The sequence below is a fragment of the Dromiciops gliroides genome, chromosome 4 (assembly GCF_019393635.1).
Source record: "Dromiciops gliroides isolate mDroGli1 chromosome 4, mDroGli1.pri, whole genome shotgun sequence".
In the NCBI taxonomy this organism is placed as follows: Eukaryota; Metazoa; Chordata; class Mammalia; order Microbiotheria; family Microbiotheriidae; genus Dromiciops; species Dromiciops gliroides.
This window is the reverse complement of record NC_057864.1, coordinates 124,952,309-124,978,738: the sequence shown is the minus strand read 5'-3', so window position 1 is coordinate 124,978,738 and position 26,430 is coordinate 124,952,309. Positions and strand designations below refer to the sequence as shown.

The 26,430-nt window shown below is 41.0% G+C and overlaps 1 protein-coding gene across 2 annotated transcripts in view; it reads left to right on the top strand.

The window, feature by feature from the left end:
• Window positions 1–26,430, top strand: part of HHIPL2 (HHIP like 2) — a 36,719-nt gene extending 10,289 nt beyond the window's left edge. Inside the window, exons 2-9 of one of the 2 annotated variants that reach the window (XM_044005268.1) lie at window positions 3,164–3,816; window positions 5,402–5,545; window positions 8,795–9,126; window positions 9,888–10,014; window positions 14,591–14,736; window positions 18,159–18,240; window positions 23,570–23,652; window positions 25,484–26,430. In XM_044005268.1, coding sequence (XP_043861203.1) covers window positions 3,164–3,816; window positions 5,402–5,545; window positions 8,795–9,126; window positions 9,888–10,014; window positions 14,591–14,736; window positions 18,159–18,240; window positions 23,570–23,652; window positions 25,484–25,797 — 1,881 coding nt within the window. In that variant the 3' untranslated portion in view covers window positions 25,798–26,430. The remainder of the gene's footprint in view (window positions 1–3,163; window positions 3,817–5,401; window positions 5,546–8,794; window positions 9,127–9,887; window positions 10,015–14,590; window positions 14,737–18,158; window positions 18,241–23,569; window positions 23,653–25,483) is intronic. The other variant, XM_044005270.1, reaches the window with a different exon arrangement.

Here is a 26,430-nt window from a genome sequence, read left to right as displayed (position 1 = left end):
AACAGAAGGCTCTCTGAGGCCCAGCATCATTTCTTAATTAGTAACTAATAATCATGCATTTGTTGAATATATTTTCATGTAGCAGGAGAGAGACCTATTAAAGAAAGGGACAGGATCCAAGTCAGGCCTCTGCCTCTGACACATACTGGCTGTATGATCATGGGCAAATGACTTAAATGCTCAGTACCCCAACCAACTCTCCAAAGCTTTAAGTTGCAGAACAGTCATTGATCTGCATTGATAAAGAGGGTTTCCTCAAACTACACTTTATAATAGTGAAATCATAGGTCTGGACCAAAGATTAAATGAATGTAAGGAATGCACTAGATGAGATTTATCTACTCAGACCCTTGTATCCTGAGCCTAAAACAATCAACAACCATTTATTGAGGGCCTACTGTGAGCCAGGCACTGTGATAGGTACAGGGAACGCAAAGATATAAGTAAAACGATAAGCTTTACTGAGCTTATTGAGCTTACATTCTATTGGAAACATGTACATATATCAATCAATCAACAAAAATTTATCTATTTGTCCACTTATCCAATTACTCATCTATTTCTTTAGCTATTCATTCATTCATTTATCTGTTTATTTATTTATTCATCATCTATCCATCCATTCATCCATCTATTCATTCATTCATTCATTCATTCATTTATTATTTGAGGGGCAATGGGGGTTAAGTGACTTGCCCAGGGTCATAGAACTAGTAAGTGTCAAGTGTCTGAGGCAGAATTTGAACTCAGGTCCTCCTGAATCCAGGGCCTCTAATCCCTGGGGAAAGTAAGCTCAGACTTAAACACATTTTCTGTATAGCATTAAGTCCCACTAAATTCACACTGTTGCTATATGAGCCCTTCTCTTGCTATTGCTGCTCTAGGTCCCAAAGATTTCTCTTCAGTCTCCTGAGCCTCAAAGCTAGACATGGTGGCTACCAAACTGAGCATGGACTTGACTTCTGGCCCTTTTTGAAACTCACAGCATCTTAGCTTTCAGTCTCCTTCATTTTAAATAAATACCAAGGGAAATAATTAAGGACAATATTCACAGACAATGCTTGGCCAGATGGGGAGGAACCAAAGTTTCCCTGTTTATAATATTAGCTCTCACTGGAATGCCACCAGGCTAGATGAAGGTCCTTAGAAAGAGAAGGATCAGACTCAGGACAAGTAATTTTTTTTTGGTAGGGCAATGGGCATTAAGTGACTTGCCGAGGGTCACACAGCTAGTAAGTGTCAAATGTCTGAGGCTGGATTTGAACTCAGATCCTTCTGAATCCAGGGCCAGTGCTCTATCCATTGTGCCACCTAGCTGCTCCCCAAGTAACTTATTTTGAATGAGGATCTTTACCACAGTTAGCAGACCAGTGCTAGGGACAGAAGGTCTATGCATGCTGCAGAGGCCATCTGGGGAATTATATCAACTAAACTATCCATATATATTTATAAGGACTGGACTCATTGGCCAGTCCCTCATCATGCTTATAATGGCTCAGGATGAGAATGGGTCAGTCTTCCATATAGATAGATATGAATTTATATAGGCAGATATACAGTTATCTCTTCAACATCATGGGGGTTAGGGGTACAATGCCCCTGTGATCTAGAAAACATGTGTATATTTTTTGACCCTCCCTTTGTATCAGAGAGGAAGTCCGAATTATTATGGTATTAAAAGATAAAACATGTTGATATTATACAATACTATACATATGTTTTATGCATGTCTGTGTTTCTAAACTTTTTTCTGTTGTTTTTTTTTGGTCTGTTGGCCTTCGCATGTTTTTTTGTTTTTCACAAAACTGCCTAAAAATTCTCATTTAATTTCTTATGTTGATCCCTGACATATTGAAACTGTGATGAGGAAAGTTGCGATGTGGAAGGGATAACTATTTTTCCTACCTCATGTCTATTATTAGTACCTCTAGAACTACATTACACAATTGCAGGGGAAGGGGCATCCTTGCTCTACTCCTATTTCTATTGAGAAAACCTCTAGTGCCTTCCCATATGCAAAATTAATACAATGAAATTACAGGAAGCTTGGCAGTAGCAGCTATGGAAATGGTTTCATGTAGAAACTGCTATTTGAATTGAGGTATTCTAAAAGGTAAATATGAAGAGAAAGTACATGGTGGGGGGGGGGGCGGGGGGCGGGCAGCCAGTGAAAAGACATGGAGTATCTAGCATCCCTTTGATAGGATCACATTTCTCCAATTGCTTCAAATACATAGGGTCACAGGTGTTAGGGACTGCTTCCTTTATTGTTATCTTCTCATTTTAATCCCAGCCCCCTGCTTCCATATTCTCTCTCTCTCTCTCTCTCTCTCTCTCTCTGCCTCCCTCCCTTCCCTTCCCTTCCCTTCCCTCTCTCTCTCCCTCTGTGTGTGTGTGTACATCAACCTAAGGACTCTGGTGGAAGTTTGGGCCTTTTCCTAAACGTTCACTTTGCCTTGCTAAGCCTTTAAAATGTGATAAACCATTGACCAAGAAAATATTTTATTGATGTACAGTTATTGAAGGTGATATCCTCCTTTTAGAGATGAAAGATCTATTTGTTCAGCTAAGCCGGAGGCTGAGCTGAGCAAAGCCCATGTGTTTCATATTAATAAACATTGTAAAAGAACAGACCAATTATGCCCCCGGGTTCATTTCCTTTATGTATGTGAGTCAAACAGCACTGTGAGAAAAGCCATAGCTGCTAAGGTAGTTTTGGTAGCCAACTCCCTGGGAGCATTTCCAGAACAGCCTAAGCTCAGAGAGGGCATATAATAATAGCCCAGCAGGATTAGCCTTCAACTGAGCATGTGTGGTTGGTAAGGTGAGGTATCACAGGATACTGGAGCCCAACCTCACACATGACCTTCCTAAGTGGTTAGATAGATCGAACACCGAAAGCAGGGTTATTAACTTTTTTTTTTTCCATCATGAACCACTTTGGCATTCTAGAGAAGTTTATGAACCTCTTCTCAGAATAATGATGTAAAATGCATTAAATAAAACAGGATTACAAAGGAAACCAATTATATTGAAATATGCTTATCAAATACACACATAGACACACATATTTAATGTTCATAGATGCCAGGTTAAGAAACCCTGACTTAAAGGATCTTTGCCAAACTCCAGTCATCTGACCAGTCTCCCTACCTTTTTCTAGGAGTGTTCACCCTATGCAGCTCACCTCTATGATGCCGAAAACCCTCAGACACCCCTCCGGAATCTCCCAGGCCTTTGCTCTGACTACTGCTCGGCATTCCACTCCAATTGTCACTCTGCAATCTCTCTGCTCACTAATGACCACCGTGTGCGGGAGTCCCAGGAGAATAATGGAGCCCACTTTTGCCACCTCCTAAATCTTCCAGACCAGGACTACTGTTTCCCCAATGTGCTAAGGAATGACAACCTCAATCGCAATCTTGGAGCTGTGGTGGAGGACCGTAAGGGATGTTTGCAACTCTGTCTGACTGAGGTGGCCAATGGGCTGAGGAACCCAGTGTCCATGGTCCATGCCGGGGATGGCACTCATCGCCTCTTTGTTGCTGAGCAGATTGGAGTGGTGTGGGTCTATTTGCCAGATGGGAGCCGACTGGAGGAGCCTTTTCTGGACCTCAAGAGCTTGGTGTTGACAACCCCGTGGATAGGTGATGAGAGAGGCTTCTTGGGCTTGGCTTTCCACCCTAAATTCCGACGCAATCGCAAGTTCTATATTTACTACTCGTGCCTGGGCAAAAAGAAGGCAGAGAAAATTCGTATCAGTGAGATGAAGGTTTCTCAGGCTGATATCAATAAGGCTGATATAAACTCCGAAAGGTAAGGAGTTCTACGAGTGGCAGAGACTGTCCTTTTTGATGACCAATGAGAACACCTTTGGTTGACTGTGTTCTGTGCTTCATCCTATTTCCAAAGAGGCATTGCCAAATAATGTGGATGTTCAGAGTAGACCCTTATAATGTGTCCCCTTTACTTGAGGACTCTTATGGGGACTCACTTATTGAGTGGAACACCTACTAGATTTACAAAAGATGTAGGCAGTGTTGTGCCTATGCTTATGCTGAAACTTTAACGTTCACGTTCTTAGGAGCCAATAAGTGCTAGCTCCAACCGAATACTGGCTATAGGGAAAAGTTTCAATGATTGAACTCCCCAATTATTGCCAGAGAAAGATTTGCCATTTTAAGATCATAGATTTAGAGCTTAGAAAGGACCTTAGACTCTCTCATTTTATAGCTAAGGAAGCTGAGGACCAGAGAGCTAAAAGATGAGTTGCCCAAGACCTCACAGGCAGTAAGTGGTAGCTGAGCTATTTTTTTGTGTGTGTGTGAGGCAATGGGGGTTAAGTGACTTGTCCAGGGTCACACAGCTAGTAAGTGTCAAGTGTCTGAGGCCAGATTTGAACTCAGGTACTCCTGAATCCAAGGCTGGTGCTTTATCCATTGTGCCATCTAGCCACCCCCTGAGCTGGTTTTCAAAGACAAGTCCTCTGATTCTGAATCCAGCCTCTTTCTGAGGCACCACATGTTTCCTATGGACCATAGTTATCCATCTATTTTTCTCATTGCCACTAGACTAATTCTGAACCTTAAAGTCCTTCTTCTAATTCAACTGAGGCAAGGTAAAGGTTAAAATTATTTATCAGAGAATTAACAGGGGTGTGCTGGAGCTGGTGAGTACCAGATGGAGAAACATTTGTTAAATTTTTAGGGTGAGCATTTATACCTCGGAAATTTGCTGCAGATCAAGGCTTGATTTACTGTTTTTGTTTGTTTGTTTGTTTGTTTTTTAGTGAGGCAATTAGGGTTAAGTGACTTGCCCAGGGTCACACAGCTAGTAAGTGTTGAGTATCTGAGGTCGGATTTGAACTCAGGTACTCCTGACTCCAGGGCCAGTGCTCTATCCACTGCGCCACCTAGGTGCCCGATTTACTGTTTTGTTGATTGTTTAGACTTAAGAAGATGAAGAAAATGTTAATAATGTGGATGAAACCTAAAAGTATTTATTGCATGTGTTTTTCTTTTTTTGAGTTGAGCCGGTTGTTAAACATTTCCCAACACAGCCCTGCAAATAACCAGACAAAATGTGGTTCAGAATCCCAGGCGGAGGTCACGTTCACAGAGGTATTCCTCCTGGAGGCCTTACCAAACTCAGCAAAGTCCCAAACCCAACTTAGCACCCAGGCCATCAGACCAGCACACTCCCTAGGTGAATTCCTAGCTAATCAGGGAAAGAATTTGATTAAGAACACGTACTTGCACTGATTGTTAGCTGAAAATATTAAGCTGCTTGGACCTGGGAAACATAGGGTATTTTGGCTGCCTTAAAGGACTAATTATTTCTGTGTATCTGAGATTTTCAGTTAGAGTCAAGGCTATCTGCATAGCTTATCCTTCTCTTCTAGGGTCATCCTGGAGTTAGAAGAGCCAGCTTCCAATCATAATGGGGGCCAACTCCTCTTTGGCCTTGACGGCTACCTGTATATATTCACTGGGGATGGCGGACAAGCCGGAGATCCCTTTGGCAAGTTTGGAAATGCCCAGAACAAGTAAGTTGGGGGTGGGGTGGGGCTGGGCTTCAATTTGTTCATGCCTAGTACTTATTGGGTAGGGACAGCAGCCAAGATAAGGCATATTCTCCGGAGGTAGAGACCAAAAGCTCTTTCACTTTGCTGTAGCTATGAAATGAATGCCTGCTGCTTAGCCACCCCTCACTGCATGAGGTGATCCTGTGGAGAAGCCCCATTGAGCTTCTTTTCAGTGTTCAAATTCCAGATTTCAACAGGGTGCCTTGTTTGGTTAATTAAGCTTTTGGATTCCCATTGCACCTTTGATTGTTTTACTTTACATGCCTATAAACCAGTCAGTTTCCTCAGTGCCAAGACTCATCATTTCCCTGGCTTCTTTCTTCAAAACTCAGCTCAGATTCCACCTTCTGCAGGAAGCCTTTCTCATCTTTCACTTGAGGCCCCATGTTGTTAGTGCCTTCTCCTCTAAGGTTACCTGCCATTGAAAATGTTCTATCTTGCATGTATCTAATTATTTACAAGTTGTCTTCTCAGTGAGACCGTCAGCTCTTTGAGAGCAGGGACTGTGTTTTTGTCTTTCTTTGTACTCCCAGTACGTAAGCACAGTGTTTGGCATAAATAAATCCTTAATAAATTTTTGTTGTCGGACTTGAGAAGGTGGGTAAAAGTCAACTTTCATCTTGAATTCATTTGGAAGAATGGGACCCATGTCCTTTTTTATATTCCTAATACCTCACTGAGATTGAGAAGTGGCATTATTATTTCTTAGATAGAAAAACTAAAGTGCTGAGAAAGGAGGAACACTGCCCAGGGTTACACAGTGAAATCAGGGGCAAATGTGTCACGAGTGAAATTCAACAAAGGTAGACTGAGGCACATATTCTCCGAGCAAGGTAACAGTTATTAAAAGGATGTGAACCTTTTCATGAAGGGATCAATGACTTGCCTTAGTTTAAGCCAAAGACCCCACGCAGAAGAAAAGCTTCCCTTTTATGGTTTTTGGGGAGTACAGAACAAAGAACAGGATTTTGTAGGTGGAAAACAAGTTATTATTGGTTACAGGGTTGTCAGCATCATGGGGTTGAGGACAACATGATTGGTTACAGAGTTGAGGTGGTGGGGGACCAACATGACTGGTTGGAAACTGTAATTGAGGGACTAGCAACAATCCCCTCCTTCCCTCCTGTGATTAAGAAAAGTTCGTTGTTTAAGTCTATCTACCAGGTTAGAGATAGGGGGCCATATTTCTTTGGATAGCAAACAGACATCCTTGAATGATAGCTAGGCAGTATAAAGATACTAGACCAGACTCCTTGGTACCCACCCACATTCCCCCAAGGATAGCAGATTTCCTTGAGGCAAGAATAGGACAGTGATTAAGGAGAACTGGATCTCTAAACTTAACTCATTACAGGCCAGCTGAATTTTCACTAAATCCAGGGACAAAAAACCGTGATTTAGGCAGTTACAAGACAAAATAAACTGTAAATAGGATCAATAAAAATGATACAGAATCATCTTCTCACAATGATAACAGAGGGAATAGTTTCATTTTTGTCTTTGCATCTTTATCACAGTATCTTAGTACCTTACACATAGTAGGTACTTAATAAATACTTAAGAAAGGATTCCTTGAACTTCAGCATGTACAATCATAACACCTTGGATGGATTGAAATGTAATAGAAAACAGAATGTATGCCCCTAGCAAGCCATTTTAAACAATCCTATTGCACCATATAATAACCTACAACAAAATGTATCTTATTTAGGCAGGCAAAGCAAAAACTGTAACTAGGATAAGGGAACTGGTGCTTTTCTCTGAGTGCCAAAATGTATAAGGTTCTGGCAGCATTTTAAAAAATAATAAACATTTTTATTTATAGTTTTGAGTTCCAAATTTTATCCCTCCTTCCCTCCCTCCCCTACCCCTTCCCTGAGGTGGTAAGCAATCAGATATAGGTTATACACACGCAATTATGTAAAACATTATCATATTAGTAATTTTGTACAAGAAAATTTGAATAAAAGAAAAAAATGAAAGAAAGTGAAAAATAGCATGCTTTAGTCTGTTCAATCAATATCAGTTCTTTCTTTGGAAGTGTATAGTAGTACATTTCATTGATAGTTCTTGGGGATTGTCTTGGATCATTGTATTGCTGGGAATAGTTAAGCCATTCACAGTTCTTCATCAAACAATATTGCTGTCTCTGTGTACAATGTTCCCTTGGTTCTGCTCACTTCACTGTACATCAATTCATACAAGTCTTTCCAGGCCTTTCTGAAATCATCCTGCTTGCCATTTCTTATAGAACATTAATATTCCATCACCATAGGGGGCAGCTAGGTGGCGCAGTGGATAGAGCACCGGCCCTGGAGTTCAAATCCGGCCTCAGACACTTAACACTTACTAGCTGTGTGACCCTGGGCAAGTCACTTAACCCCAATTGCCTCACTAATATATATATATATATTCCATCACCATCATACAGCACAGCTTGTTTAGCCATTCCCCAATTGATGGGCATTCCTTTGATGTCCAATTCTTAGTCACTACAAAAAGAGCTGCTATAAATATTTTTGTACAAATAGGTCTTTTTCTCTTTTTGTGATATAAACCTAGCAGTGGTATCGCTGGATCAAAAGGTATGCACAGTTTTATCGCCCTTTGGGCATAGTTTGAAATTGCTCTCCAGAATGGTTGGATCTTTTCACATCTCTACCAACAGTGGATTAGCGTCCCAGTTTTCCCACATCCCCTCCAACATCCAATATTTTCCATTTTTGTTATATTTTCTGGTAGCATTTGTACTCCTTAAGTAGGCACAAACAATAAGCTAAGCACTTAGAAAGAATTAAAGTGAGAAGTTAACAGATGACATGCTTCTTTTTCCCTCTCCCTCCCCAACCTTCCAGAACTCCTTCCTAGTGCTGTCTTGCCCTGTTACTTCCCTGAATAACTGCTTCCCCAGCAAAGCCTCTTGATAAACCAGGGCATCTAATGTTCCACCTCCCACCCAACCCTTCCCAGTTCTGAGTCTTCTCTTTCCTTCTCCCCTTAACAGGGCTTTATGCTCTAGAGTCTGAAGTCTCTCCCTACTCCTCCCAACTGTGCTGCTTGTCCCAGGCTTGTTCTGTGGCATTTGCCCCATCCCAGAATTTGTAGTCACCTGTGTTATTTTACTTTCTTATGCATTGCTAACTCTCCTTCCTCTTCTGCCTTCTTCCTTGCTGTTATTATTATTATTATTATTTCTTTTTCTTTTTCCAGGAGTTCACTGCTGGGAAAAGTGTTGAGGATAGATGTAAACCGGACAGGCTCAGATAACAAGCGTTATCGGATCCCACCAGATAACCCCTTTGTCTCTGAGCCTGGGGCTCACCCCGCTATCTACGCCTATGGGGTCAGGAACATGTGGCGCTGTGCAGTTGATCGAGGTGACCCCACAACCCAGAAGGGCCGAGGCCGGATATTTTGTGGTGACGTTGGTCAGAACAGGTTTGAAGAGGTGGACCTCATTGTTAAAGGAGGGAACTATGGCTGGAGAGCTAAGGAAGGCTTTGAATGTTATGACATTAAACTCTGTCATAATGCCTCTTTAGGTAAGCAAGAAAACCTGAAATTTGGGGGCAAATGGGTGGGGAGTGAGAGATAGTATGGCATCAGAGAGTCAGAGAGAACCTTGGAGTTGGGAAAACCTGGATTCAGGTTCTATCACTAACACACATAACATACTGCTTGTGTGTCCTTACATCATGTTGGGGTTTGTGTGTATGCGCGCATGAGAGTGAGCAAGAGGGGAGGGCCAGGGGATATTGCTTAAAACAGAAGCATGTCTGAATTCAACATTCTCTGGACTGCTGAATGTTATTCATTTATCCCTCTACTTACCTTATGGGTGCTAGAAATGGAGAAGGCCATAAAAATGCTCTCTTGATCTGACCAGAAAAACCAGCCTCTTGCCTGCATCACCAAGCACCCAGAAGTAAATCACATTTCACCAAATCTGTCTCATCTGGTGGTTAATAGGCTCTTTTTCCTTTCTTGGGTGCTCTTGACACAGATTGAGACAATCCCTTGCTAAAAATGTGCATTTCTAATTCCTTTGATATGTTAGGTACTGTACCTTTCTGTATTTTGAGGTTTTTCCAGGGTCACTGTTGTAACTCTGCATGCCTATCATTAGAAGGATTTGCTAATCTTTCTAACACTACCATGCCTGCTTCCTGTATTGCAATAGTTTAAAAAAACACTTTCAAAGCGGCTTGCCTCTTCCCTGCTATCATATGTCAATTTCTTCTACATCACCTGGCAATTCTTGTAGTTTATAAACCTAGCTGTTTCTCCTTTTGTTTCTTCACAGATGACATCCTGCCGATCTATGCTTACAGCCATTTGGTGGGAAAGTCAGTTACTGGAGGATATGTCTACAGGGGCTGTGAATCCCCAAACCTAAATGGCCTCTACATTTTTGGGGATTTTATGAGTGGGTAAGGATGCTTATTTCCTGTGTCATCTTGGGCAAATCTCTTACCTCTCTGGCTCCCAGTTTCTTTATCTATAAAATGAAGGAGTTGGAGCAAATGACCTATGAGGTCCCATCTAGCTCTCAGTTTCTGATCATATGATTCTTCATGTTTCCTTTTCTAATTCCAAGAAACATTCTTTAGGCAGGCAGTTTTATTTTACCTCTTCCACACACTTTCCCTTTCTACAGATACCTTCCTTCTTTTCTCTTTTTTTCTTTTCTTTATGGGGCAATGAGGGTTAAGTGACTTGCCCAGGGTCACACAGCTAGTAAGTGTCAAGTGTCTGAGGCCGCATTTGAACTCAGGTCCTCCTGAATCCAAGGCCAGTGCTCTATCCACTGCGCCACCTAGCTGCCCCCTATTTTGTATTTTTTTAATGTACATGTTCTATTCCTACAACACCCTCCTTCCCCTTTCCAAGTGAAATGTAAGCTGCTTGAGGGCAGAAACGAATTTTTTTTTTGTTTTTGTCTTAATACCTACAATGCCTAGCATAGTGCCATACACAGTCAGTGCTTGATAAATTATTTGTTGAGAAGGAGGTATATAGGGAAAGAGGAGGAGTGTTAGAATTCAAAAAGATCTTAACAGGCTAGAATATTGAGCTGAATTAGATAGCTAGATGAACGTTGATGAAGCACTTACTATGGGCCAGATACTGTGCTAAGCCCTGGGGCTACATATATTAAAAAGCAAGTAAAATGGTCCCTCCCCTCAAGGAGCTTACATGTTAAAGGGAGTAGACAACACATAAAGGGGAGCTGGTGGTGAGAACTTGCAACAGTATGATGTGGAGATGGATGGCAGGGAGATGGTGGGGTGGCCTGGATCTGGGCAAAATAAGGTGACAGCTAACAAATCAGAACCAGGGAACCCAGAGGCAGAGTCCAAGGTTTTGGTTGGCAGAAGAAAGGGTCTAGGGGAAATAAGGATGATGGTCAGATTTCTCACCTATTCAGCAGTGTGAGTGGCTCTCAAGTCTGTTTTTCACTTTCATCCCCCTCAGGCTTAACTCCCATTCTTTTGGTAGCCTGTGCCCAGAAGTAGATCATTAAAAAAGATCGAAGTCCCTGGTGTGGGTAGACTGCTTTCTTGACTCCTTGCTTTGAAGGTAGCTCACTAGGAGAGGCAGCTCTAATTTCCATTAGGAAGCTGCCTAGCTCCCAGCTATTGAGGAGTTCCAATAAAAATAGTTTTATAAATAATTTATTATTTTTCTATTTGTTTTTATAGCTCCTTTGCATTTGCTCTCACTCAGTTCTTTTTGTGTTAAATTGTAATCTGAATCTAAAACTTTAAAGTTTAAATTAAAAAAAGTTTAAATTTAGTAAAACTGGAATTATGAATAGAGTCTAAAAGAGAAGAGGTACTATATAATCACACATTTTAGAACTGGAAGTTGGCACCGGGCACTATCTAGTCCAACTGGTACTTGAACAAGAATCCTCTCTATGACACCCCCAGTTTGTGGTTATCCAACCTCTCTGCTTAAAGGAAGGGTCCCAGTACCTCCTCCAGAAGCAACCCTTCCATATTGGAACAACTATAAATGTTAACTTTTTACTTACATGGAAGCTAAGTAGACTTCTCGTTAACTTCCACCTACTGCTCCTACTTCTACCCTTTGGTCAAACTGAGTAACTAAACCCTTTTCCAAAGAGTGACAGTCCTTAAAATACTTGGAAATACCTATGATAGATAGGTGAAATATAGATAGACAGACAGATCAACAGATAGAAAGAAGAGAAGGAAAGAAGGAAGAAAAAAAAGAAAAAACATCTGTGAAGTGCTTACTATGTACTATATATTCTGCTAAGCCCTGGGGATACAGGGTGTGTGTGTGTGTGTGTGTATTATATACACATGTGTGTAATATATCATGTTATGTTATGTTTGTTATGTTGTTATACTTGTTATGGTATGTTATACTATACTATATTACATTATATTATAATGTACATGTATATGTACAAGTCTCTCTCTCTCTCATCTTTGCCCTTAAGAAATTGACATTCTAATGGGAAGAGACACTTTATAAAGGGGAGCTGGAAAGTGTGTGTGAGAGAACATGTAGTAGGCTGGTGCAGTGAGGACTAGGAAGTGTTGAGAGATGCTGATTCCAGACAAGATAGGTGAAAGCTCCTTTAGTAGAGCTTAAGGACCCAGACATAGAGTCCAGGGTTGAGGCAGTGCGGGGAAGAGATGAGGATGATGGCGGGAGTACAGGCAGCATAATGAGGAGATGACCAGGAAGTGATAATAAAATGAAGTTTAAAAAGTATAAAAAACAGGCAGCTAAGTGGCACAGTGGATTAAACTCCTGCCCTGGATTTAGGAGTTCAAATCTGGCCTCAGACACTTGACACTTAACTAGCTGTGTGAGCCTGGGCAAGTCACTTAACCCTCATTGCCCTGAAAAAAAAAAGAAAGAAAAAAAGGGATAAGTGTAAAATTTGACAAATGAGCACAAAAGTCAGTTATAGAAGTACAACATAAAGGAGGTGTAACTAGATAGTTGTTCATCTGAAAAAGTTTAGGGGGTATTAGTGGACTACCTGCTCAGTATGTATGAGGCAATAGTAATATGATATCTCAGCCCAAAAAGCTACCAAGATCTTAAGCTTCGTTAGGAGAGGACTCAGAACTAAGGAGGTAACATTCTGCTGTACTATGCCTTTATCAGACCACATCTTTATTTATTGTGTTGAATTCTGGGTACCACAGTTCAGAAAGGACATTTATAAGGCATACAAAAATGAAGGGTCTCAATGTTATTACATATGAAGATCAGAAGAAGGAACTGGGGGTGTTCTGCCTGGAAAAAAGAAGGCTGAAGGAGGACATGATAGTTGTCTTCAAGTGCTTGAAAAAGTTGCACATAGAGAAGTAATTATATTTGTTCCCCAAAGGACAAAATAAGGGGTAGTAGTGGACATAGACACTTAACTGTGAGTGTACCCAAGGCTTTATTCTGGGTCCCCTTCCCACCTCTCACTGTACACTCAGTGACCCCATCAGCTGTGATGGATACAACAATCATTTCTACACAGGTGACTCCCATATCTATCTATCCAGCTTTTCTCTATCCCCCTAGCTCTAGGCCTGTATCACTCACTACCTTTTTTTTTGTTTTTGTTTTTTGCAGGGCAATGGGGGTTAAGTGACTTGCCCAGGGTCACACAGCTAGTAAGTGTCAAGTGTCTGAGGCTGGATTTGAACTCAGGTACTCCTGAATCCAGGGCCAGTGCTTTATCCACTGTGCCACTTAACTGCCCTTGCACTTTCTATTTTTGTTGAGGGAATCGTTGTCCTTCCAGTCCATCCTCCATTCCTTGTCTTTCTTCATCCTACATATCCAATAGTTGATAATTCTTCTGTATTCTCTCTCCACATTTCTTGCCTCTATTTCCTTTTCCAGTCACTACCCTAGCCCAGACTTTTACCACCTCTCTCCTCCACTATTGAAGTAGTCTTCTAATTGGTCTCCCTGCCTTGTTTCCACTCCTCCTCATAGCTGCCAACGTTTTATTCCTTAAACACAGATTTGCCAAATCACTCTCTTGCTCAATAATATACTATGGCTCCTTTATTGACTCTATTGACTCTTTATTGACTCTATTAAGTATTTAAAACCTTTCCTGGGGCAGCTAGGTGGCACAGTGGCTAAAGCACTGCACCTGGATTCAGGAGGACCTGAGTTCAAATCTGGCCTCAGACACTTGACAGATACTAGCTGTGTGACCCTGGGCAAGTCACTTAATCCCAATTGCCTCACCAAAAAGAAAAAAAGGTATATAAACCTTTCCCAATCTGCTTCCAACCCGCCTTTCCTGACCTATTTTATGTTATTATCCTTTGTGCACTGTTTGTTCCTACCAAACTGAACTTCTTGACGTTCTTTACATATGATATCCTATTTCCTGTCTGTGTTTTCACACTGGCTGTCCCTCATCCCACCATGCACTCCCTCCTCATCTCCATTTCTTCAAATCCCTAGTTTCCTGATGGCTCGGCTCAAATATCCTTTCCTGCGTGAGGTCTTTCCTGATCCTTCCAGCTGCTAGTTATTCCACAAAATTAATTTGTATGTGTTTTGGACATATGTATGTATTTACATGTTGTCTCCCTCTTTAGAATGTAAACTCTTTGAGTTCAAGGCCAGTTTTATTTATGCATTCATTTATTTATTTGTATTCCTAATGTTTAGTATGGCATCTGCCACATAGTAGATTAATAATAAGTGTCTGTTGATTGGTTGAAGTTGTAAAAAGGCAGATCTTTACTTGATAGAAGAGAAGACTTCCTGAGAAGTATTGCTGTCCAAAAAATAAGCATGGCTTCTTCAGAAGATGGGTTGCTCTTCCTTGGATATTTAAAAGTAGAGGCAGAATGACCACTTTGGGGAATACTGTAGAAGAGATTCTCGTTCATTAGAAGGGGCCTCTCTAGTCCTAAGATTCTGTACTTTTCATACAAAAAGAATCCTGCACAGTGGACATATGGATCCCTAAAATATAAGGTTTTGCTTTTCATCTAGTCGACTTATGGCTTTGCAGGAAGATGAGAGGACAAATACATGGAAAAAGCAAGACATCTGCATTGGAAACACCAAGGCCTGTGCCTTTCCAGGATTGATCAGCACCTACAACAAGTTCATTATTTCCTTTGCTGAAGATGAAGCAGGTAACCTCTGCTTATCAGAGCTCTCTGGTTGCTGCAGCACCAGAAACTCTGCAAACTAGATGATGCCTACACATTCATTTACTCAATGAACCCCCACATCAGATTATGTCCTTCCCCAAGCCCTAAATCCCTCTGATGCTCAGTTAACATTTGCTCTCCCCTCTCTCTGCTTCTCCTCTTCTCCAATGAAGTTTGCTTTAAGCCCTCCAATCTGGTGACATGGTAGGGACTTCCTAAATGCTTCAATTGCCTTACATTTTGGAGTAATAAGGTAGATGGTTCAATTTTGTCTTTTTAATCCCAGAATCTAGTACATGGCAGACTCTTGAAAAGGCTTGTTGATTGATTGACGCAACAAAAATGTCAGCACTCTTTGAAGTGCCCCAGCAAACTACCCAGCCACTTTGCAAAGCTAAAAGTTTCAGATGAACATTTTGTAGCATTAGGTTGTTTTGGAAAACTAAACATTTTGAAGGGAAAAAAGCCACTGAGTTCCAAACAGAAAACCCAAACACATGAAAAAATAAGAGGGACCACAGGATGATCAATCAGTGCAGGGCAGATGATGTAAAATGCCACAGACTGTGGTGGTAAATCTGCCCCTGAATACCCTGGAGACAAGGATAGCCTGTCTGCCTGGGGCATCTGTGGGCTGCTGACTGTTCCCTGACTCAATTGCTTAAGCCAATACTCTGGCTTTGGTTGTGCCTGCAGATGAGTCTTATAGGAAAAACAAGCTATCTTTCCAGACAGAACTTAGGCAAAGAAAAACATCTTTGGCTGGGGTTTGGTGGAGAGGACTCCCCAGGCTTGTTTACCAAGTTAGGGTGGACCTAGGGTATTTCTGACGAAAACTTGTTCTCAGTGGAGAATTGCTTAAATTTTGAACTATATACAAAGAGGAGAGATAATAAACCAGCCCATCACATGAAGTAAGCACTGTCTCTTACCTCCCTGGGATAACTCTGCTAGCACCATGGTCCATGTTCCAGACAAGACTGACAAGGTCAGGTTTAACTCAGGATATATATGTTTGGGAGTTCGGGGTGGTGGTGAAACTCAGGAAGTGCACTTGTTACATACATCCACATCATCACAGTTATTTAAAACATAACATTTCCTAAGTTTTACTATTATTAGATATATTCATTTATATTTATAAATATATTATACTATAGAAATATGTACAATATAAAATTTTATATAAATATGCATCTTACCAATATTATATTTATAAAATATATGTATCAGCATGCTTATATTTGCAATATATTTATTTAATAGAGTTGTATTTGATATATTAATATAGTTAATGAATAGATTTATATAATGCAATATATATAACATATATAATAAAGAAATATTTATTATGTTACTACAATATGATATAATATAAATAAATATATTATTGTAAGAGAGGCAGCTTGGAGTAGTAGATAGAGAGATAGTCTTAACATTGGGAAAGACTTCCATCTAATTTGAGCTTTTCTTTCTTTTTTTTTTTTTTTTTTTTTTTGGTGAGGCAATTGGGGTTAAGTGACTTGCCCAGGGTCACACAGCTAGTAAGTACCAAGGGTCTGAGGCCAGATTTGAACTCAGGTCCTCTTGAATCCAGGGCTAGTGCCCTATCCACTGCGCCACCTAGCTGCCCCTCTAATTTGAGCTTTTCAAAAGTGGAATGGGTTCCCTGGGGAGGTCATGTGGCTTTTTCCTTACTGGAGGGCTTGAGGCAGAGGCCAGATGATTACTTTTTATGGATATAAAAGGGATTATTGATTCAGAAACAGGTTGGCCTAGATAGCCTTTAAAGTTCCTTCCAACTTTTAAAGTATTATATTCTGTATGTATTGAATGCATGCACACACACACACACACACACACACACACACACACAGACACCCAGCCTTACTGGGGTAAACTAGGCAGCCCATGTGTTAAACTTTGTAGTGTGGTACCTCGAGTCTTAAACTGTGGGTAATTGAATGTGGGTGTTGGGGAAAATTTGGCAACAGTAAAATGTTATGTATACCTATTTTATATACCTCTATACCTAGGGTCAAGTAAAAATTACTTGGGCCAGAAGGGGTTGAAAGTGGAAAAAATTTAAGAAGCCCTGGTGTAGCCTGTAGAGCAAAGGGGATTTAGAGTCAGGGACACTTGGGCTCAAATACCTCCTTCAGATACTTACTAGCTGTGTGACCCAGAGCAAGTCCCTTAACTTCCATATGCCTCACTTTTTTTCATCTGCAAAATGATGATAATAAGAACAGCCATCTCCTAGGGTTGTTGTGAGGATCAAATGAGTGAGAATATGGAAAGTGCTACGCAAACCTAAACATGCTATATAAATGCTAGCCATTATTATTATTTTTTTTGGTGAGGCAATTGGAGTTAAGTGACTTGCCCAGGGTCACACAGCTAGTAAGTGTTAAGTGACTGAGGTTGGATTTGAACTCAGGTCCTCCTAAATCCAAGGCCAGTGCTCTATCCACTGTGTCACCTAGCTGCCCCTAGCCATTATTACTATGATTTCATATCACATACCTTCAAGATCTCTATGTTCTAGACAAACTGGGTCATTAGCTTTTCCCTGGACTTGATCCGCCTTCGTTGTAAAAACCAGTTGTCCAAAGCACTCTCAGCATCCCCACCTCTCAGAATCCTTATCTTCTGTCTAGGCTCAGCTCAGAAAGCCAATCCTCCAGGAAGCTTTCTGTGATTGTCTCCTTGCCATCATTCCCAGCTGCTAATGTGGATTCTCATTCTCCTCAGTTTTCCTTGTACTTATTTATATACATTTTGAGTCTTTTCATATCCCAGTGGAAGGCAAGCTTCTTGAAGGCAGCTAGGAGTTACAGTAAACAGAATGCTGGGCCTAGATTCAGGAAGACCTGAGTTCAAATTCAGCCTCAGACACTAGCTGAGTAATATCGGGCAAGTCGATTAACCTCTTTTTGCCTCAGTTTCCTCAACTGTAAAATGGATAATAATAACACCTACCTCCCAGGGTTGTTGTGAGGATCAAACGATATAATATTGGCAAAAGCTAGTGTTTGGCACATAGTAGGTGTTATATGAATGTTAGCTACTGAGGGCAGGAGCTGTTTTGTTTTTATCTTTGTGTAGGTAGTCCCTAAAGGTTTGTTGAATTGAACTGTGTGAAGTCCAGTACACCATTTCTGAGAGTAGTAAAGCCTTTGGGAAGGACTAAAAGCCCTTATTTGGTTTTTGTTCTTGCAACTAATGATAGTGATTGTGCTTCAGTCTTGAAACTTGTGATAAGTGAAAGGCTTAGTCTTAGTTTCTTTGTTTGCAGACTGGACCTCTTACAGGTGATCTGCAATCTCTGGGAAATGTTTTTGGGTGATTTTGTTTTGACAAAACTAAAATCCTGCTGTCTTGCCTATTTTTTGGTTGTTTAGGAGAGCTGTATTTTCTGGCCACCTCTTATCCAAGTGCCTATGCACCACATGGATCCATCTACAAATTTGTTGATCCATCAAGGTAAGAACTCTTCTTATTTTTCTTGGGGAATTCCTCCCAAGATGTTCCCAGAGAGTAATTCCTCCCACCTGTAGGGCCTTTGGATCTAGAGACTAGGCCAGAAGATTAAAAGGTGAAAGGTGAATTAGCATGATGGGTTTGAAACTCCAAAGAACCCAGGGAGATACATACACACACACACACACACACACACACACACACACACACACACACACACACACACACACACACACACACACACACGGTTTTTATAGCCTTAGGGCAGCCAGCAAAAGAAGCCTATTTGCTGAGGCTACTCAGCCACTTTCTTTTTTTTTAATTATAAAAGTATTTTATTATTTTCCAGTTACATGTAGAGATAGTTTTCAACATTTGTTTTTATAAGATTTCTAGTTTCAAATTTGTCTCTCTCCCTCCCCTCTCCCCAAGACAGCAAGTAATATGATATAGGTTATATATGTACAATCACATTAAACATATTTCTGCATTAGTCTTGCTGTGAAAGAACAATCAGAGCAAAAAGGAAAAACGTCAGAAAAGAAAAACAACAGCACCAAAACCAAAAGAAATAGTATGGTTCAATCTGTATCTATATTCCACAGTTCTTTTTTTTTTTTCTGGATTTGGAGACCATTTTCCATCATGAGTCCTTTGGAACTATCTTGTACTGTTGTATTGCTGAGAAGAATCAAGTCTATCACAGTTGATCAACAATGTTCATGATACTGTGTACAATGTTCTCTGCTCATCTCACTCATCATTAGTTCATGCAAGTCCTTCCAGGTTTCTCTAAAATCTGCCTGCTCATCGTTTCTTACAGCACAATAGTATTCCATTACATTCATATACCACAACTTGTTCAGCCATTCCCCAATTGATGGACAACCCCTCAATGTCCAATTTCTTGCCACCACAAAAAGAGTAGCTATAAATATTTTTGTACATGTGGGTCCTTTTCCCTTTTTTATGATCACTTTGGGAAAAAGACCTAATAGTACTCAGATACTTTCTTTATTTGGGAGGCTGAGTAAAAGGGACAGGATGTTGGGCGATTTGGAAAAGTGGGGGAGGACATCTTGATTTTGAAGTAACTTCGGCATTATCCAAGATCAGGTCTGTAGGGGTGTTCCCTGTAGTTAATTTCATCAGAACATCTTGATGGGGCTGGAGGCCTCCAGTTAATTTCATCCTAATATATAGGTCTGGGGCAGCTAGGTGGCGCAGTGGATAGAGCACTGGCCCTGGAGTCAGGGGTACCTGAGTTCAAATTCGGCCTCAGACACTTAACACTTATTAGCTGTGTGACCCTGGGCAAGTCACTTAACCCCAATTGCCTCACTAAAAAAAAACCAAAAACAAAAACAAGCCCCTAATATATAGGACTAAGATCATGGAAGTCTACCTTTGAGATACAATCAAACAGAGTCTGTTTTTATTTATACAAACCTGAAGGCTATATTTCTTTAGCCTCTAAGGCTACTGTTACTGGGGAGATGTTTTCAAAATCACAGCACACAGGTTTTGTACATTTACTACTGGTGCACTCCATTGGCAAGAGACAAAAAGCAATAGTTTTGGAGTCAGAGGGTCTGAGTTAAAATCTGGTCTATTTGTGTGATTTTGGGCAAGTCACATAACCTTTCTTGGCTTCAATTTCCTCATCTGTAAAAAGAGGAATTGCACCAGATGGTCTCTGAAGTCCCTTTCAAACTTAAAATCTATGATGCCAAAATCTGTCCAGATTCATATCAGAATATCTACCCTAAACTGAACTGAGGGCTGAGCAAATTCAAATCTAGAGCAATGCTTCTCTGGAAACTTTGGAAACTGGAGAATATGGCAGTCCTAGAGATGGGACTGCCTGTTTTGGACTGGGCTAGAATTGACTGGTTTAGGTTCTGGAACCCCTACCCTTTGACAAACTTCTAGGATTCTCCCTATCAAAGCTTATCCTTCCATTCCCCACCCCACCCAAAGTGGAAAAACAAAAACACTTGGTAGTTTTCTCTTGGCTATACCAGCATTCCCCCTAGTTCCATACAGAATGATAGAGAAATGCTTAGTTTTTCACTTGGGAAGTAAGGAGGGCTGGTACCAAATGTGGCAGATGGACCAGTACTACTCAAGCTTCACTTACCTTTCCAGTTGTGGAAAACTGGAGGAGGGAGAGGTGGCAGTCCTCATCTAACCTTCCTTTTGGCAAGTTGGGGTTCTTGGTTTATTTTTCTATTAAATTTTTATTATTATTATTATAAACTTTACACTCTCAACAAATAAGCAGCTTGGTTCATTTTTTTGACAAAAAGTTCTTGGAAGAGATTCACAGGGCTTAGTATCCACAGCTAGGTAGTGTAGAAGGCAGCATCTTGAAGTTTATATTTGGGGAAGTCTTGTGGGTCCTCTGGGATTACAGGGTATCCAACCCATTTGCTTTGCTTTTTTTTTTTTTTTTTTGGTGAGGCAATTGGGGTTAAGCGACTTAACTAGGGTCACACAGCTAGTAAGTGTTAAGTGTCTGAGGCTGTATTTGAACTCAGGTCCTCCTGAATCCAGGGCCGGTGCTCTATCCATTGCACCACCTAGCTGCCCCAATTTGCTTTGCTTTAAAAAAAAAAATTCCTGGACTTCTTCTATCTCATCCCTTATCCCCACATCTTCACACTCACTCTGGGGGACTGCAAAGAAGTATGAAAAGGATTCTTCTACCTATTGGTCAGATCTATGAATGATTTAAAGATCAGGAAATTCAGGGGCAGCTAGGTGGCACAGTGGATAGAGTGTTGGCCCTGGAGTCAGCAGCACCTGTGTTCAAATCTGGCCTCAGACACATGACACTAGCTGTGTGACCCTGGGCAAGTCACTTAACCCCAGTTGCCTCACCAAAAAAAAAAAAAAAAATTAAGAAAAATAGGAAATTGGACTGCCTTGGACTGGGAGCCCTAATCCTGTCTCACCAACTGGGTGGTGTTGATAAATACTTTTATTCTCTATGATGATTAACCTCTATGATCTATAAACATTCATTGAGATTAATTTACAAAACTATTCTAAGAGTTACCACAAGATATGACTCAAAAAAACAGATGTAAGGCTCTTTGCCAAGTGTTAGAGAGATTCTTATTCTTTTGAGGATTATCTATGTAGACTATTTGCCTATTCTTCCTGATTCATTAACAAAGGCTCGAAGTCCAGCCCTGGTCACTAAGGATTGAATGATCCTTTCCTACATCCAGATTGCTGTCTTACCCCATTAGAAGGTAAATCAATCAATCAATCAATCAATCAATCAGTCATCAATAAACACTTCTTAAATTCCTTTTATGTGCCAGTCACAGTACTAAATTCTGGGAATACACAATAGGAAGAATGAAACAATCTCTCATCACAAGGCTTACCTTCAAATAGTAAGCCACTTTTGTTTGTTTGTTTGTTTTTTGGCTGGAGAGCTAATTTGAAGGCAGAATCTGACAATTTTAGCCTGGGGTTGGGCAGGGAGGAGTTGAAATTTTTTGAATTGGGGTTGGGCTGATATTAAGGGATGAAGCAGGAAGCAGTAGTGACTAGTTGGCAAGCTCCAGCCCTTCCCTCTTCCCTTTCCCAAGTGACATCCCATGAGAGGAACCCCAACCTTTCAAACTCCTTTTCTGAGTTCTATCCAGTGGCTTGGAAGTAGTTGTAACATGAATAATGCACATTTAAATAGTACTTTAAGGTCAGCAGAGTATTTTACATACATTTTCTCATTTGAATCTCACAAAAATCTGTGAGATAGGTAGGAGAAGTCTTATTCTAATTTTTAGATAACAAACCTAAGGCTCAAAGAGATTAAATGACTTGTTCATGATCACTCAGCTAGTAAGTATCAAAGGTGAGATTTGAACCCAGGGCTTAGCATGGCTTATTAGGCAGAAATGTTTAAAACCTATTCAAGAGGTTGTCCAGAGAGGCAGCAGGGTATAGTCAGTAAAATGCTGGACTTGGAGTGAGTGAAGCCTGGATCCATATCCTGTCTCTGATACTAGTTGTGTGACATTGGGCAAATCACTTAACCACTCTCAGACTCAATTTCCCCATCCGTAAAGTGAGGGGTTTGGACTAGATGGCCTTTAAAGTCAGTTCCAGCTCTAAATCTATGATTTATGGACTTTGGTCTCCACAGCATTGGTTTCAAGGCTATATATGAACACCAACTAGAACCTAGGAATATTTTAGATTTTCAGTAATTATACAGTCTTCTTCATGGTTGACTTAGTCAACAAACATTTATTAAGATTCTCCTTATGAACCAGGAACTGTTCTGGGAGCTCAGGATACAAGTTCAAAGAATGAAAGTATTTTTTCCCTTTTTTTTTCTTGGGCAGTGAGGGTTAAGTGACTTGCCCAGGGTCACACAGCAAGTGTCAAGTGTCAAGTGTCTGAGGCTGGATTTGAACTAAGGTCTTCCTGAATCCAGGCCTGGTGCTTTATCCACTGAGCCACCCAGCTGCTCCCAGAATGAAACTTTCTACAATGAGCTCACATTCTAATGGGAGAGACGAGTACATATATAAATACACATAGTATACATATAAAGTGAATAAATACATGCAAAGTAAAGTCAAGGTAGTTTGGGAGGGAAGACACTAGGAGGGAATCTGGAAAGACTTCTTACATAAGATACTGCTTGAGTTGCATCTTTTTTGTTGTTGTTTTTTTTTAATTTTGTGGGGCAATGGGGGTTAAGTGACTTGCCCAAGGTCACACAGCTAGTAAGTGTCAAGTGTCTGAGGCCGGATTTGAACTCAGATACTCCTGAATCCAGGGCCGGTGCTTTATCCACTACGCCATCTAGCTGCCCCTTGAGTTGCATCTTAAAGAGAGGAACTTGATGGGTAGGAGGTAAGAAGGAAGTGCATTCCAGGCATGGGGGCAGGGTGGTGGCCAGTGCATTGGTACAGACATGGGTATTGTGGTGTCATGGATGAAGAACAGAGATAAGGTCAGTCTGGCTGCATCAGAGGGGTAGTAATGTTCATTGAGGCTGGAAATAGAGATTATGACCAGGTGGTGAAGGGCTTTAAAAGCTCAGCAGAGGGCTTTCTATTTTATCCTACACCTAGAAGCAATAGGAAACTGCTGGGGTTCCTCTGTGACTACTGATAGCCAAGCTCTCTAATTTCCGTTTCCCGGTTATATGTACTCTCTCTCTCTCTCTCTCTCTCTCTCTCTCTCTCTCTCTCTCTCTCTCTCTCTCTCTCTCTCTCTCTCTCTCTCTCTCTCTCTCTCCCTCTCCCTCCCTCTCCCTCCTTCTCTCTCTCTCTCTCTCTCTCTCTCTCTCTCTGTTTTACAGGCGAGCACCCCCAGGCAAGTGCAAATACAATCCAGCACCCGTCAAAACCAAGAGCAAGATGATCCCCTTCAGGCCTCTTGCCAGTGAGTTTGTCTTTGAGTTTCATAGTCTGGGCACCTGTGGGATCAGAACTACCCTCTGCTGTTGTTCTCCATAGGGCTCTGCTGGCTTCTATTTCAGGGGTTTTGTTTTCCCTGCGGAATCATAAATTCGTTGACCATGAATCCAAAGCACTAATCCATTCTACAACATCTTCGACAAGTGGGCATTTTGGCTTCCCTGGATGGTTTTTCTGCCCCCATGCCCACAGAAACTCAGTGTGGTATAGTATACAGGCCATTGGATTTGGAATTAGGAAGATATAGGTACAATCCTGCCTCAGACATTTACTAGTTGTGCAACCCTGTACAAGTCACTAGACCTCTCTGTCCCTTAGTCTTCTTATCTGTAAAATGAGGGGATGGGACTTGATTGCCTTATAAGTTTCCTTCTAGCTCTATATTGATGAGTATGTGGTTCTTTGAACTCACGTATACAAGTCAAGACAAGGCTGCCCATCACTTTTTTTTTTTTTTGCAGGCAAAGGGGGTTAAGTGACTTGCCCAGGGTCACACAGCTAGTATGTGTCAAGTGTCTGAGGCCGGATTAGAACTCAGGTACTCCTGAATCCAGGGCCAGTGCTTTAACCACTGTGCCACCTAGCTGCCCCTGCCCATCACTTTTGGGAGGCTCTAAACATTAGGAAGCTGTTTTTCCTTAGGATGAGACAAAATTTACCTCCTGGTACCTTTCATCCCTCAAGGTCAAGCAAAGCAATCAAGTCTTTCTTCCACGTAACAGCCCTTCATATAATGAAGTCAGCTTCCCTAAGTCTAAGTCCCCTATAAGGTTAAACATCCCCATTTTCTTTAAGTGATCCTACTGGGGTTTAATCTCCATTTTGGTCCCCATTTAGGTGCCCTCTTTTAAATAATAACTAAACTATGTAGCCCTTAAAATTTGCAAAACACTACTTGTATTATCTCATTTGAGCCTCATGACGTCTCTAGTAATTTCTATATCATTTACCCCATTTTACAGATGAGAAAATTGGGGATTAGAGAATTGCAGTGATTTGCCCATGGTCATAGGTCTACTTCTTCTCAGTGGTAGAATTTGAACCCAACTCCAAACCCAGCACTCTATTATTCTTCCATGCTACTTGTTTGTCAATGTTCTTTCAGAAAGGACATCGATGATTTTTTGTTTAGAATTTGATATTCTTAATCTTGTAATTTGTCATTAAAAGTTAACTTGTCCCCTCTCTCTAACATCTAGAAGTGACTGTATATTTTTGTTTTTAACCTTTTCTGCTCTAGATTTCATCTAGTAGACTATAAGCTCCTTGAAGGCAGGGACTGTTTCATTTTTGGTTTTGTATCCCCAGTGCCTGGCAGGGTGCCTGGCATATAATGGCACTTAATGAATGCCTTTTGGGTGAATGAGTAGGAATCCTACATTCATTACTGCAGTCATTCATTCATTGAATAGGGATTTATTAAGTATCTACAATAATTAAAATATGTTCATCTTTTGTCTTTTTTTGTATTATTGGTTATGTTACTTTTTTACAATAATAAAATATTTTAAAATTATTTACAACAATAAAAAATAATATTTTTGGTATTGAGAGAAATAAGAGAAACTTCCCAGGGACACCTCTCCCTGTGAGCATCCCAATAGTAAGGATGCTCTCTGTTCAAGGATTTGGGATAACTGACTCAGAGGCTTGATATGAAGAGAATGGAAAACCTTCGTGACTTTCATAGGTGGTGGGGCTTTAATGGAAGTAGTAAATTACTAGTAGTAGTAATTTTGAGTATTTTCAGTTTTCTATTACTTACACACCTTATTATACAAATGATGTTTTTTCAGAGACTGTCCTGGAGCTGCTAAAAGAATGGTCAGAGAAAGCTGCTAGAAAATTGTCCAAAGAAACATCAGCTTCCAATACTCGAAGCAGGGGATCTTCTCAGAAAGCCTCCTCTAAGAAGCCAGCTTCCCCTAAAGGCACCCAGAAATATCCTGCCAAATCCAGGCTCGGGCCTGGGCCCAGGTCAAGGAAGAAGACTCCTGGAATATCTGGCAAACACCAGACAAGCACCAGAAGACTGTCCATTAGACCTCAGGAGGAGAGAATAAGGACCTTAAGAACCAGCACAACAAGAATCAAAGGCAGCCAACAGTGAGGCACAGTTGGTAGGAGACTTCCCTCTATCTTTTTTGTCCTGATGGCCAGCAGAGGAGAATGACTGAAGGGGAAGGGCACCCATCTCAGAAACTCAGCCCCAGCCCCAGCCCCAGATTAAGAAGTCATGGTATAGGCGCAGTGGTTAAAGCACCGGCCCTGGATTCAGGAGTACCTGAGTTCAAATCGGCCTCAGACACTTGACACTTACTAGCTGTGTGACCCTGGGCAAGTCACTTAACCCCAATTGCCTCACCAAAAAAAAAAAAAAGAAGTCATGGTATGAATGATTATTGGAGAGCTGGGGCTGACATTGGTTTTCCTCTTCATCTGAGTGTCCTTATCCATCCATGACTCAGTCCACTGGTGGTGATTTTGCTACTAGCACACAAGCATGCTAATGCATGTTACTGCTTTTCTGGAACCCCAGTTGGCATTGCTGGCTTTGTTTCAAAACTCCCATGATATCCTCAAACTGATATAAGCCCCTTGAGGGTAGGGGCTGTTTCCTTTTTGTTTTTATATATTTAGCACATACATGACATGCAAGAAAAGCTTTTTGAATTAATTGAGTCAAAACATCCAGGCAAATATCAATGTAATGTAAGTTCCTTGAGGATCGGATTTATTTAAT